This window comes from Gossypium arboreum, chromosome 8, assembly GCF_025698485.1.
Source record: "Gossypium arboreum isolate Shixiya-1 chromosome 8, ASM2569848v2, whole genome shotgun sequence".
Lineage (NCBI taxonomy): Eukaryota > Viridiplantae > Streptophyta > Magnoliopsida > Malvales > Malvaceae > Gossypium > Gossypium arboreum.
The window spans coordinates 5006032-5020428 of NC_069077.1; the positions used below are offsets into that span (position 1 = coordinate 5006032).

The 14397-nt window shown below is 31.5% G+C and overlaps 1 protein-coding gene across 1 annotated transcript; it reads right to left on the reverse strand.

Annotated features, from left to right (window-relative positions):
• Nucleotides 1–134: 134 nt before the first annotated feature.
• On the reverse strand, nt 135–6307 carry LOC108469759 (mitochondrial Rho GTPase 1-like). The gene is made up of 15 exons (XM_017770776.2): nt 5991–6307; nt 5592–5815; nt 5263–5395; nt 4699–4848; nt 4281–4457; nt 3807–4061; nt 3293–3361; nt 3101–3156; nt 2717–2798; nt 2369–2580; nt 2226–2295; nt 1690–1802; nt 1274–1424; nt 855–1041; nt 135–472 (listed from the first exon to the last, which is right to left on the reverse strand). Exons 2-15 carry the CDS (start codon nt 5795–5797, stop codon nt 399–401), a joined length of 1935 nt encoding a protein of 644 aa, XP_017626265.1. The 5' UTR covers nt 5798–5815; nt 5991–6307; the 3' UTR covers nt 135–398.
• Nucleotides 6308–14397: the final 8090 nt, after the last annotated feature.

Consider the following 14397-nt stretch of genomic DNA (forward strand, 5'->3'; position numbering starts at 1 on the left):
CCATTTGAATATTAAATTTCCAAAAGATTAGTATCTGAATCCAGGTGAAACTATTCATCCCAATCCCAATTCATCTAAATTACAGTATTTGAATCCAAAGTAATAGTATGAAAAAGGACACAGGCAAGCAACGATGGTTGAAATGTATGGCAAAATTTTTTTTATTGCACAATCACTCTATTCCATCATTTCTCTTGATATTCTACAGACCAAACATTTCCAACACTACTAAATTGGATGGTAGAATTTTGCAATTCTTTTTCATACAGATTAGGATTCTGAATATAACCCAGAAAAATGCCACCGAAATCAGATTAAAAAAAAAAACATGGCAAAATTGTTTCTAAGAAGATAAGATTACCATAACAGTGTCTAGAAGATAGGAGAATCGTCATCCCTCAACTAGAAGCATTCTTCCTAGCAGCATATACGCGGTAAGCTGCAAATCCAACAATGGCTACAGCAGCTCCAACTGCAGATGGTGAAATACAACATTCAAAACGATAAAACAACAGTTCACTATAGTAAATGATAAACATAAAAGAGCATGCCATTCAAGTTAAAGCAACTTCGTACCATCTCAGATTGTTTAAAGAAAAATTTCAAATACATATATGCTTAAACAAAATCACACTATAACTTGTAAAAACGTTTAAGGTGCAAACACTGTAAGCAAGTGGACAAAAGGAAAGAAATAGTGATTTCCCCCACACCAACACGGAGAAAAAAGTAAAATATGTGCACAACAAGAAGTCATCAGAAAATCTACCATGGTCACCAACATTTTCAACAACCCCAAGTTTCAAGTGCAGTTGAGAATAGAACAGTTGTGAGATGCCAGACAATCAGCATACCTGAAACAACCATGAGAGATCGGTTTATGAGCCGATGGTACTGCTTCCGGCTTCTCCCAGCCTCAGTTTCAGGAATGCTCAAGTGAGGATGCTCAGCTGCATTTACTATCCTTCGAAATATGTTATTGAAATCCCTCAATTTTGAGCTGATAGGTATAGGTGCCTCTATCCCCATATCCTGGCTAACCTGAAAAGGAAATTTGAAATACAATACACTTTTCACTTCAGTTCTTTAAGATAAAATTTTAAAGGATGTGTTTTACTATAATCATATCAGAGGCTAGACCAACACTGACATGAATACCATTACCTCTTCGAGGACACAAAAATTAAGCATTTTGACGCTGTTAAGGCATTCTACTTATTCATTTGACTATGCAAGAAAATTAAATTACGAAAAAATAAATAAAGCATGATACCCTCGTAGAATTCTGTATTGCCATTGGAAATGAATCCAGATCATCTTTAGCAGCAACAATGAGGCAAGGCACCTCATAACCAGTGTCTTCACCATGACCAGCAACATCCATGAGCAATTCAGTTGCTCTCTTCCATGAAGACTCATCAGAACTGAGAAGGCCAGATTATAATGAAATAGAACTTACAAAAGAAATACATAACACATGCATATGCACCTACATGAATTTTTAAAAAATTCAACCAAGGAACAAAATATACATGATCATCTTTAGTGGCACAAAAACAGTTCACTCCAAGCACATGAGGGTACAACCATTTTTACAAATATGATCACATAACAGAAAATGATTAACTAAGAATAGCAGATAACTCTAAATTTAAAATCCCACATCAGAAAAATCATGTTTCAATTTACCTGTCATAAACAAATACAGCTATGTCACAAGGAGCCAGTGACTCTTTACTAGACAGCAGTTTTGAAACTCCATCCTCAGGGATTTCCCGCAAGACTAGAGTTTTCTTTATTCCCTAAGAATGGCAAAACAAACAAACACCAAGCCCGAAGTTGAAATATTAACATATGAAAGCAAAAGAAATTATCAACTTAGGTATATCTCAATAACTGCTATTCTAACTAAATGCAAGGAAGTATATGTCAATAAAATGAAAAGGTTTTGATGTGTAAAGTTCCAGAAAGGAATTGCTTTGATACTGCAAGAAGTGTGTAGATTATGACAGTTTTTCATCTCAAAGAAAATACATCTTCAAATATCATTTCACTTGAACCTTATATAAAGTCTTTCTAATACGCCTTAGACTCCATAACACCAAGAAACGCATATACTTGAAAATCCCCAATCCCCCAAAATGACAAAGTAACTCCTTGTGTTTAAAGGGGGGCTTGCTTTAACCATAAAATTACAAGACAGTGCATAATATAATGGCACTTACCCCAGGTAATTCCACAACATTCACAGCGTATTGCTCATCAGCAGTTGGAGAATATGAATCCAAATAGGGCCTACATTAAAGTAAATAAAGTTAAAAAGATGGGGAAAAGAATTAGATATCAGGAAAAGAATTTTAATGAATACCTGCCAAGAAAAGAATTCATCAATGCAGATTTCCCAGCGTTTGCTGGACCAAAAACAAAGCACTGGAAAACATTTCTTTCTGATTGTTGCTTCTTCCTATCCAGACGCCTTCTCCTAGTGATGCGGATGGCAGAGGAAGAATCGCCAGGATATCCAATGTATATCAAGTTCTCCAAGCTACGAGCTGGGTCTAAGAGTGTCATAAGCGCCCACTACAATATGCACCATAACTCATTATAGTGATCAGATCACATGAATGTGCACTAACTTAGTCAACAATGAGTTAGTTCTAATGAGAATAAATTAAGTGTGAAATTCATATTTTCAAGAGCAGAAAACCAGGAATACCTCTGATAGAAATGCATCAAGTGATAGCCCTCCCAGTGCAGTTTTCTCTGCAGCATCCTTATATGGAGCATCATTCCATGGACTGAAGTTGAAGAATAAAATGTCAAGTATGATTCAAGATAACATCGCTTTGCAACTTATAAAAATAGAGATCTATATGTGCAAATTCATACACAGCTTATTATAACAGTTTTTGAAACGAAAATCCCCTCATTTTCACTTTCGGTATGTGAAGATTTTTACTAGATTTTTAGTCTGTAGCAGTCTGTTATCCTGACTCTTTTGGGACAATAAAATTGCACACTCCAACCTCACCCACTCTCAGTAGGATTGCAATCTAGCAAAAGAAAATTGAAGAAATGTATTTCAAATTGAGAACCATACTTCTCTGGAGCAGTTGAAAAAACATCCTCAACTTCAATGGGCCGGAGATTATTGTCCTGAAAAAAACAATATTACAATTCTTATAATTTCAAAAACTATAAGAACAAGTTAAGAATATTAACATTTTAGACTGGAATAGAAAATAGCAAGAGAAATATAATGTAAATAAATATGAGAAAGACTAAGACATACTAAGTCACTGTCAAACAATTCATAGACTCCCTTCAGGAATTCGATAGCTTCATTTGTCAGCTCCACACTCTACATAAAAGGCAACACAGAAGAGCAAAATTATATGGAGAAGTTCAAATAACGCCATAGGAGAGCATATATGATGAGATATAGAGTCCATTATGCCAATGTAAAACAGAACAATTCATAATTGGCCTAATTAAAATCAGCCAATTTTGGCTTTGCTCATCTAAAACGACATGTAGGTATTCCATTAGTCACCAAATATAACATTAATAATATTAGTCACATTCAAACGCAATGCTTGTAAAATAAAATTTAAAATAAACCAAAAAAAACTCTGTAGCAGAAGAATAATTACCAATTCTAACTAATGCTCATATGGACAATATTGTAAGCAAACAATAATGATCAGACAATGCTAGTCGAAAATGAAAGCAAAAGGAACAACAGCTTTAAATGCTTATTCAGTGTTCTCATAAAAAAGAGAATGTTTAGTTTAAGTGAAGGTTACCTGATCAGGAGCTCTTTTAAATGAAGAATATGGAATGAGATCATCTGAAAGTTTGATATCGTTGTTATATCCAAATTTCCTCAGGACTGTCCATGTTGTCTCAAGGCGTCCTTTTTCTATGAATAGTGCATGAAGAAATAGAAAACCAGTCAATGTGAGACCGCGTTCATTGACTCCTTCAACCAACTTATCTTGCACAACCCGTTTAACACCAACTATTTCCGAAGGTTGTAACGGAGCATTGAAACATTTGACCTGTTTTGCAACAAAGTATTAGATCCCTGGCTGTTCAAGCACAAGATATCTTATGTTAACATTGACAAAAAGCTTATTTCATGTTTAAATAGATCAGCATTTCAATACATCAAGCAATGAATAGCACAATCCTTCAAGAAACAGTCAACCCATCATTCAACCTCATCCCACCCACTTCAAAAGTAAAAGAAAAAAAGGGAAAGGGAACATCTGAGGAACCTGAAAATTGTTCAATTCTGCGTCACTAAGAGCACCATCCCTGTCATGGTCACAAAGAATAAAAATTCGCTTCAAGGCTCTCACACACCGTGGCTTCAGAGTTTGTGTTTCCTGATCAAATAGCGGGCCTGTTGGATGAAGCACTGCCTTTTGTGCGTAGTAGAAAACTTCAGGGATCTATCAAAATGGAGATACATAAAAAGTTCAATTCCTGATAGTATCAATGCGATCTATAGACATCAATTACTATCATACAATTAACCATAATGATGTCAGTTGTCACATATGTGCAAATAAGAACACAAAGCAGAAAACAGAAATCAATGCTAAAACCACCCTACATTTTATCAGCATATTTACAGCATCTGCCTTTCGTATTAACTCCAAAATGAAAACAAGAGAGGACCTCAACTCATACCTGAATGTGTTTATATGCTGAACACTCAATACAAGTTTCAATCTCACGAAATTGTTGCATTATTGGTGACATCACCTGTTCCAAGCTCACTTGTTGCTGGTCATCTCTTAAATCCAACTTACAGCCTACTACTATTACAGGCACCTTCACCTGCTCAATAATAATTAACCTCAATTGCTGCAGAAGTCGATCAATTAAGAAAATAATACTCCACAATCCGCATGATCTACAAGGTCATCTAAGCAAATGTAGTTGCTTATATTCAAGTATGGTGAAATCTTAAGTGAGCCAATTAGCTGCCAAAAGCATATTTAAGTTGCTTAGACACAGGTTTAAATGCTGATAAACTGAAAATGTAAAATTAGCTATGATATTTTTATCCATAAGGTCTTTTTGCTCATAACATGTCAACTTTATAGAATTTGAGTTGAATCCAACACAGGCACAAGAAATTAAGAGCTGAAAGAGCATGATTAAAAACTTTTTAACAACCTCAACTCCCCTTCACATATTTTCCATCAAAAGAAGAAACTAGAAAATACAAATGCAAATTAAGATAGAAACCTCTAATTGGCGAAGTTCTGGAAGCCAGAAAGTACTCAATCTATTAAGAGTCTCAGGCTGATCGCACGCATAAGTAAGCACAACAGCATCAGCTCGCTTCAGCTCCTCTGCTAGTTTACCTCTATCCTCCGGACTAACCAAACAAAGATTCAAGAATTAAGCCCAAAACACGCCAATAAACAAAAAAAAAAGTACCTAATCACATTCAATTCCTATATTGCGTTAATCCAACTAAGTCCCAGCTAGAGCTATTAAACGAAGTTTACGGTTATGTCACTATAAATTCTGAAGAAATTGAGTGATAGCAGACTAAGAAATAGAAACTATACTTGGAGGAGGTGTCGATGATGGTGATTGGAACACGGTCGGGGTAGAAATCTTCCGGCAAACGAGTGGGCGGCAACAACCGGGGCACATTCGTTGGGAAAGTTTCGGCAGCAGCTGTTACAATCAAGCTCGACTTTCCAGTGCCTCGATCACCGGCCACCACGATGCGAACCCCGGTCTTCCCTTCCGGATTCGAAGATTTAGCCATTCAAAAAAGAATCAAAAACTACAAAAAGAAAAGGTAAAATAAATCAGCAATAGGATATTTAAGAAAGCCAAGTGGAATAGCTAAGGTGAAGCATCAAAACGCATTCTAAATACAGTAAGATGGACGGAGAAATTTTGATTTTGAGAAACAAGAGATGAAATGGGGTAAGCGAGTAGCATGGAAAGTAAATAACCTGAAGATTGAAAGGAAATAGATGAGAGAGAGGGGTTTTGGTTTTGGTTGCGCGGGTGGAGGCCGCCAAAACCCTAAGAAGGGACGGCGGAGGCGGTGAAGGCTGTGCTTGTGGTGGAGGCGCTCTTTTTGGGAAAGTTCACGAACAAGAAATTTCCCGGACTCAAACGAAGATGTTTGTAAATTTTCTCTTTCTTTTTTTTTTTATTAATTTGTATTTGGTTCGAACTGAGAGCGCCGTTTTTCTGTTGGGACGACCATGGCCATTGATACAAAGATGGCTACTGAACGGCCAAGATTTGATTTAGGTCAGAATTAACCCTTTTTTTATTAATTATATTGGTTAAAATATCTCCAGGTCCTTATAATTTTGCACATTTAAAAATTAGTCTCTATATTTTTATTTCAAAGAATTTAATCTCTCTACTTTTGTGATTTCTAGGCATATTTTAACCTATTATATAAAGAAAATAACTAAATTCCTAAATAGAAGAAAATGGACTAAATTGTAATTATATAAAGAGTACAAGAAGTAGGCATATTTTAACCTATTATATAACTTTTAGCTTTCTTGAAAAAATAGTTAAAATTTGTTGTTAGCCCCACTACTTCTATTATATGAAAAGAATCTAAAAAGAGAGAAAAGAGGACTGGTGTGAAGGAGTGGTGGAAAAAAGGTATTGTGAAGAGCTTGCGAAAATGAACAAAAAGAAGCAGAGCTGGGAATGTGCCATAATCATGATAATGTTGGTGGGGAGATTTAGTGGTCGGTTGATGATTAATTATACAGAGAAGAGGAAGAAGAAGAAGAAGAAGAAGAAAGGACTAAAAGCAATACGGGAAGTGTGGAGTGGTATGATTCATTTAGTGGGGAGATTCCTAAGAGTGGTGCAATTAGCAATGCCACCCACTATGTAACCATTTGCTACATTGCTCAGCTTCGTGAGAGGTTGAAAATGATGATGAACGGGTATGGGGTTTTGGGGGTTCTTTTTCAATAATTTTAATATTTATATTTTTTATAAATATAAAAATTTTAATATTTTTTATGATTTTACTTTTTGAATTTTTATGTATTTTTTATTTTTATAATTTTTTAAAAAGTTAGAATCAAAACTAAATTAATAGAATACATAAATATTGAGAATTAAATTTGCTATTATGCTAATAAAATAAGGTCACATTAACATTTAGTTAACGATTCAATAGATGAATGACCAAAATATTAAAAATTAAATTAAAAATTTTTATAATTGAGTGATCAAAATAAAAAATACTTTAACAATTGAGTGACTATTAATCTAATTTATCTTTAAATTTTTTAGGGTTGTTTGGTTCAAGCAATCTTACTTTCTCAATATACTTGTCACATCCCATAACTTTTTAAGTCTATAAACTTGAGTGTTTTGATCAATTGGGATTGGAATGGATATAGTGAACACGTTTATGATGCATGTTTTTTTATTTAGGTATACTTTTAGCCCCTCCTAATGAGCCACTTGCTATTCTTTTATCGACCCGCATTTTTTACCTCGCAAGTGGCGAGTTGTCTCTGCAGCTTTGGGAGCTCTCTAATTTGTGAATGTTGGAAAATCAGCTTTAGAAAATGCAAAGGAAAATAGATTTCAGGACAAAATAGAGTTTTAAATTATTTTTCTAAAATTAGAATTTGATTGTGATATCTAAAATAATAAACACTTAATTAAAATTGTATTTTTTTTATTCGTCTAAGATGAACGCTTTGATCGAGTAGTATTCTCTACTATCCTCAAAACACGTTTGTTGAGTTTGTGCTTGCTTTGAATCAAAAAAAATTTCCACAAAATTACTAATGGGACAATTTCACAATTTTTCTAAACTTTAGAGTCAAGTTATAAATAAGAAAAATAATGACTCATGGCCCTTCTTATATGGAGAGAAATTAGAGAGTTCAACTATAATTAAACTTAATCATTTTAATATTAAATTAATATAATACTTATCAACATAAATATTAGATTAAATTTAATATTAAATCTATTAAATTAATAGAATATTTATTTACAAGATAAATATTTAATTTAATATTAAGATAATTACTTTAATATTAAATTAATAAAATACTATAAGATAAGTGTAACGTCCCCTAACCCTATACCGTCACCAGAACAGGGTTACGAGACATTACCAGTCAGTACAGTTCAATTCCGGTCATTAATTAAAATAAATATTCACACACATCCTAGTTTTAAGATGCCGCTCCTTTAATGGGCCCTTGCGGTCCAATATGAACAGTAAATTCAATTCAGGACTAATTTAGAATCACTACGAATTCTTAGTAAATTTCAAAATTCATACTACATACCATTGCCAACCATAATTTACTCATTTCATCAATACTTCTATAACCTAAATGACTCTCATAAAACGTCCTAGGTACATGCCATTATCAATACTCAACATATTTTACCTTAATGAATTCGGGATCGTCTTGGGATGCTGATTCAACGTACTATCTTTACTTAACTGCATGCGAAACAAACCGTATCTTGAGTATGGTATACTCAGTGGTATTTCTATAATCCAAACAATTAATAATATAACAAATACTTAAGATCATAATAATAATTACAATTATTCAATTATTTATTCATAGATAAATTTCAACTACTTACCATATAAATTTTATACAGTTCATATAATAAACACAATAACATAATTGTTCAATTCTTAAATAAATCCATTACTATTTACTCCGTTCTTTCACTTACTATTCGGTATAGCTTTCCTTAATTTACTCACAATTCAATATCATTAAACTATATTCAACTATATACTTATCAATCATATTCCATTTTAATTCATTTCAATAATAGTCAATTTCATTTATATCATATCAACTTACTATCACGATAGCTTTCAATATATACATACGATTCATATATCTCAAATCACATTTCAATTTATCAAGTGGCATCATATATCATCAATTCGAACTCCAATCATTTCATGAACCTTTGGTTCATATTTTCAATTTCATATAAATTTTCAATTCTCAATTCAATTTCTCATTTCATTTCAATAGCTTGATCAATCAAATTTATTCGATTTATCTTTCACTTATTTACCCCTATTAACAAATCGGACTTTGGCGGATACAGTTCCAACCCAAACACGCCCGTACGGCACATTGTGCCTAAAACGGTACATAGTACCTGATCAGTATACGACATATAAAGTGCCTAAGACGACACACGAGGTGCCTAATACGACACACGAGGTGCCTGATACTACACACGAGGTGCCTAAAATACGACACATAAAGTGCCTAATTGGTAAAGCCGGCAAATCCCGTACACTTTCAGATCCTATGGCATGCCAATTATATCCTACTTAGCCCGATTAGTTAATAGGGTATTTCATTCACTTTCTCAATTTAATAATTCTTTCATCAATATCTCATTCAAATAATTACATATATTTACCCATTTTCACAATTCATACAATTTCATTCAATTCAACAATATATTTCAATTATTCACATTAATTCATAATTCAATACAATTCAATTCACTTTTCAATATCAAATATTCAAATATCACAATCTCATATATTCATATCAATTTCCTCATATTTCTAATCAATATATTTTTTCAATATAATATTCATTCAATATTCAAATTTCTACATAAATCATATATATTATATAATTCAATCAATATAAATTCAATCAAAATAATTTCAATCAATATAAATTCAATAAATTCATCGCATACCAAAATCAATCCATTCCAATTGTAAAACATCATAATTCTAACACTAACAATTGCCATATGTATATAAATATAACAAATAATAACTAAGTTCAGATTATAGAAATACAAACCGTAATTTTTGAGCTAACTCCCGTTGACTTTGTCTTGTCCTTTCTTAGCCGAGATTTCCGGTACCACATTGATTACGAAATTAATACAATTCATAATCATTAATACATTACTAATTCATAACTTGAGTTACATAATTCTAAATTAAGATCCGCTAATTTTTCCTGAAACTAGACTCACAAATATTCTTACAATAAAATTTTCAGAATTTTGGTTTAGCCATTAAGTACGGTTTATTCTTTAAATTCACCCCTATTCTCATTGTTCGACAGTTTAGTCCCTTCTTCACTAAAAATTAATTATCTCACAGACAGAACTCGGATAATATTCCGTTGATTTCTCCTAAAAATAGACTCATTAGGGATTCTAAAAATATAACTTTAAGCCTCTAATTATTTTTCTTCAATTTTTGGTGATTTTCTTCAATTCTGACATTGTCTCACAAAATTCATTATATCTCATAATTTACAATTCAATTGCTTATATCGTTTCTTCTATAAGAAATTAGACTCAATAAGATTTAATTTCATATTTTATTCATCTTCTAATTCGATTTCTATAATTTTTATGATTTTTCAAAATTAGACTACTGCTGCTGTCTAAAAGCAGTTTTAGTGCAAAATGTTGATTTACTTTAATTTCAATTTAATCCTAACTAAATTCTCTTACTTTTCTATCTTAATTCATACTTTATTTCTATTCAAATTTTGTCCAAACTCATACTTAACTATTAAATTTCCAGCATATTTTCATAATTTCGAATTTATTTCCATTTAATCCCTAAAACTCAAAACTTATAGCTTAGTTTACGATTCAATCCTTTATTCAATTCCAATCAAAAATTCTATCAAATAAACCCCCAATTCCATCATTTTATTCAACATGAACCAAACTTAGAAATCTAATGACTTTCAAAATTTCTACTTAAAACAAGTACTATTTATCTCTAGGATTCCAAAAAAACTCAAAAATCATAAGAAAATGGGCTAAATTGACTTACCAAATTAACTTGGAACCTTTAAAACCTTATTTTCCCTTTTTCTTTTCTTTCTTTCTTTCTCCCCTGTTTCTTCTCTGTTTCGTTTCCTGCTATTCTGTTTCCTTCCTTCTTTTTATTCTTTTGTTTCTTTCCTTTATTTCCTTTTATTTACTTTACTTTTAATAATAATAATTTAATATATATTTTAACACATAAAATCTCAGATTTTTATGTTTATGTCATCTCACTTAGGACAAATGGCATAATTGCCATTTTGGTCCTCTTCATTTTCTTTTAATCTATAATTTAACTTTCATCCTTTATTCAATTTAGTCCTTTTCTTAATTACTCTTAATTAAATTAAATTCACTTAATTAAACTCTAATTAACCACTCATTTTACTTAAGTAAATATTTTTAATAAATATTTACGAATCCGTTTCGAAATAGAGACCGAAAATACATTTTTTCGGTAACGGTAAATTCGGGTCGTTACAATAAGTATCAAATTAAATTTAATATTAAATATTATTAAAATAATATTATTTTTAGAATTGTTAATCTAAAATCAAATTATCCGGTAGAGTCCTAGTAGGAGCATGATTCCTCCACTACTTAACTGTCGAAGGACCACCCCGACCCTTTGGAATGTGTAAATCGTGTCCAATGGTGCCATTGCAAGTGCGATACCCTCACAGCACCCCGAGCGGTTCAGTCTGGGCCAATGACAGCCCAACTAGTCCAGTCCAAAGATCGATTGCTCTTTGCTGTCGTCTATCTGCTTCTCTTTTTTTCAATCTTCTCTTACATCTCAAGCTTTGGTTGATAAATATTGGACATTGAATAATATTTTAAAATATTTGAAATTTTAGTGCTAATGTAATTAACTTTGTTAATGTTTTAAAATTTTAATTGAATTTGTAAGGGATATACTATGTTTATGTAACACCCCCTAACCCTAAATCGTTACCGGAACAGGAGCATTACCAGACCTTTTAGACATATTACGAACTTTATACAAATAAATAACATACATATTTTAAAACATTCATAATGTCCCTTTTGAGGACCCTCGAGGCCCGAAATATGTGTTAGAAGCGATTCGGAACCAATTCGAGTGCTCAAGAAATTTTTCATGAAATTCCAAAATTTTTCTCAAATACAGGGCTTACACGCCCATGTGGATCAGGCCGTGTGGGCTCAATATAACCCCTTTTTAATCATCTAGCCAACCCTGCAAACTTAAAACGTACCCAATTCAAACCAATATCACAACCAATTCAATTTTATATACAATTACACTTGCATCATATCAAAACATCAATCTATTAATTTACTCAAGGTATAATCATAAGAATTTTACATTTAATATTCAAACTAATTTAGTTAATTTCATTAATTTCCATTTTTTTAAACTTTATATCAAAAGTACCATTTCATAGTCTTATCATTTCACATAACCATTCAAACACATCATTTACTACCAATTCCAAAATGACTCATACATAACCTAGGTACATGCCACTTTTACCAAAAGAAATATACATCACCAAAGTTTTCTGAGATCGAAATTGGCTTTGGATGCTAGACCGGAATGTTTGACTTCAACTAACCTGCACATGGAAAACAACCGTACGCTGAGTATGGATATACTCAGTGCTATTACTATAATTCAAATTACTTGATATAACATACAAATCATGCTTATTAAAATTTACAAATCACAAAATATACTTATTCATTACATAAAAACCATAGCCATTCTAAATAGCTTTTCTTTACTCATTTCATTCATCAATACACTTTTGTCTATTCGTGAACAATGATTCATACCATGCATTTTCATAATCTCATTTCATTGATTCATCAATCATTCCCTGAACTTTTAGTTCATTCGTTCATTCTCATTTCTCAATTTCAATTTCTTATTTCATTTCTCAATCAAGATCATTTACTTTCATTCAATTTTACCATTTCATTCGTTACCCCTATTAACAAGACTCGGACTTTGGCGGATACACGGATCCAACCAAACACTCCAGTATGGCACCCAGTGCCTCATCGGATAGTTCGAAGCAAATAATTGACACCCAATGTCTTATTGGCCAAGCCGAAGTAAGTTGATACCCAGTACCTCGTCGAATCTATCCGAAGTAATATAGTGACACCGAGTGTCTTATCAACTCGAGGTCGAAGTATCCCTAAACACTTCCAATCCTATGGCATGCCAACTATATCCGACTCAGCCTGACTAGCTAATAGGGTATTTAAATCACATAAAACCTCAATTCAATCACAATTTCTCACATTTTCAATTCAATCATTTTTCCATCTTTCAATCAATATTCAATCCATATATTCACACATTTTCACAATTCAATACATTTTCATTCAATTCAATATCAATACTCACCTTAATTTCTCTTACCATGCATATTAATCACTATTCACAATTAATAATAAATAAATTCGAATTATAGTAATACAAACCAGAATTTCTCCCGAGTTACTCTCAAACAATCTTTTCCTTTCCCTTCTAAGCCGATGTCTCCAGTTCGATGTTAGTTACGAAAATTAAAATTAAAATAATTTACAATTATTAATACAACAATTATTCACATTAAATACTTGAATTTCCTATTTAACTTCTACCTTAATTCCAATTTAATCTTAACGAAAATTATCTATTTTTTCATCCCAATTCACACTTTATTTATATTCAATTTTCAACCAAACTTAAACTTAACTCTCTAATTTTCAACATAAATAACTAATTTCGAATTTCTTACAATTTAGTCCCTATTACACAAAATTTATAGTCTTTCTACAATATAATCTTTCTCCCAATTCTACTTAGAAATTCTATTAATTCAATCTCTAATTCACACTTTTACTCAACAAAATTAGTATCTAAAAATTTAATAACTTCAAAAATTTCAGCATATGCTTAATAATATTTTATTCTAGAATCATAAAACTCAAAATTACAAAAATTAATTTAAATTGAGTTACCAATTAAAATTCAAACTTTAAAATCTCTAATTTCCCCTTTTCTTTCTTTCCCTTTCTTTCCTTCTTTTCTTCGCTGTTTTTGTCCGCCAATTCTGTTCTTTATATCGTTTTATTCATTTGTTTCATTTATTTTACTTTAATTCCTTTGTTTCTTAATTTAATAATAATATATTATATTATAAATATATTTTACTTGTATAATAAGTAAATATATAATTATATTGCAAGTGTACATATATTTATTATTACTATTTCACATGTATACTTTCATTACTACATATTTGTCTTTATTTATTTATTTAATAATATAATATAATATAATATAATAATAATAATAATCTAATAATATATTTTAACAAGTAAAAATCTTAAATTTTTATGCTTATGCTGCCTCAAATTTGGCAATTGCCATAATTTCCTATTTAGTCCTTTTATTTTTAATCTTTAATTAACTTTCACACCTATTTTAATTTAGTCCTTTTCCTAATTATTCTTAATTCTAGCTAATTCACCTAACCAAAACCTAATTAAACACACAACTAACTTTGTAAAAAT

Bases quoted from the DNA above. Each gene is read 5' to 3' on its own strand.
- LOC108469759 (XM_017770776.2), bottom strand. From the start codon at position 5,797: ATGGCTAAATCTTCGAATCCGGAAGGGAAGACCGGGGTTCGCATCGTG. The intron at 5,396-5,591 runs GTATAGTTTCTA...TTGTTTGGTTAG, and splicing joins ATCATCGACACCTCCTCCAA to TCCGGAGGATAGAGGTAAAC. The intron at 473-854 runs GTATGCTGATTG...CACCATCTGCAG, and splicing joins ATCTCTCATGGTTGTTTCAG to TTGGAGCTGCTGTAGCCATT.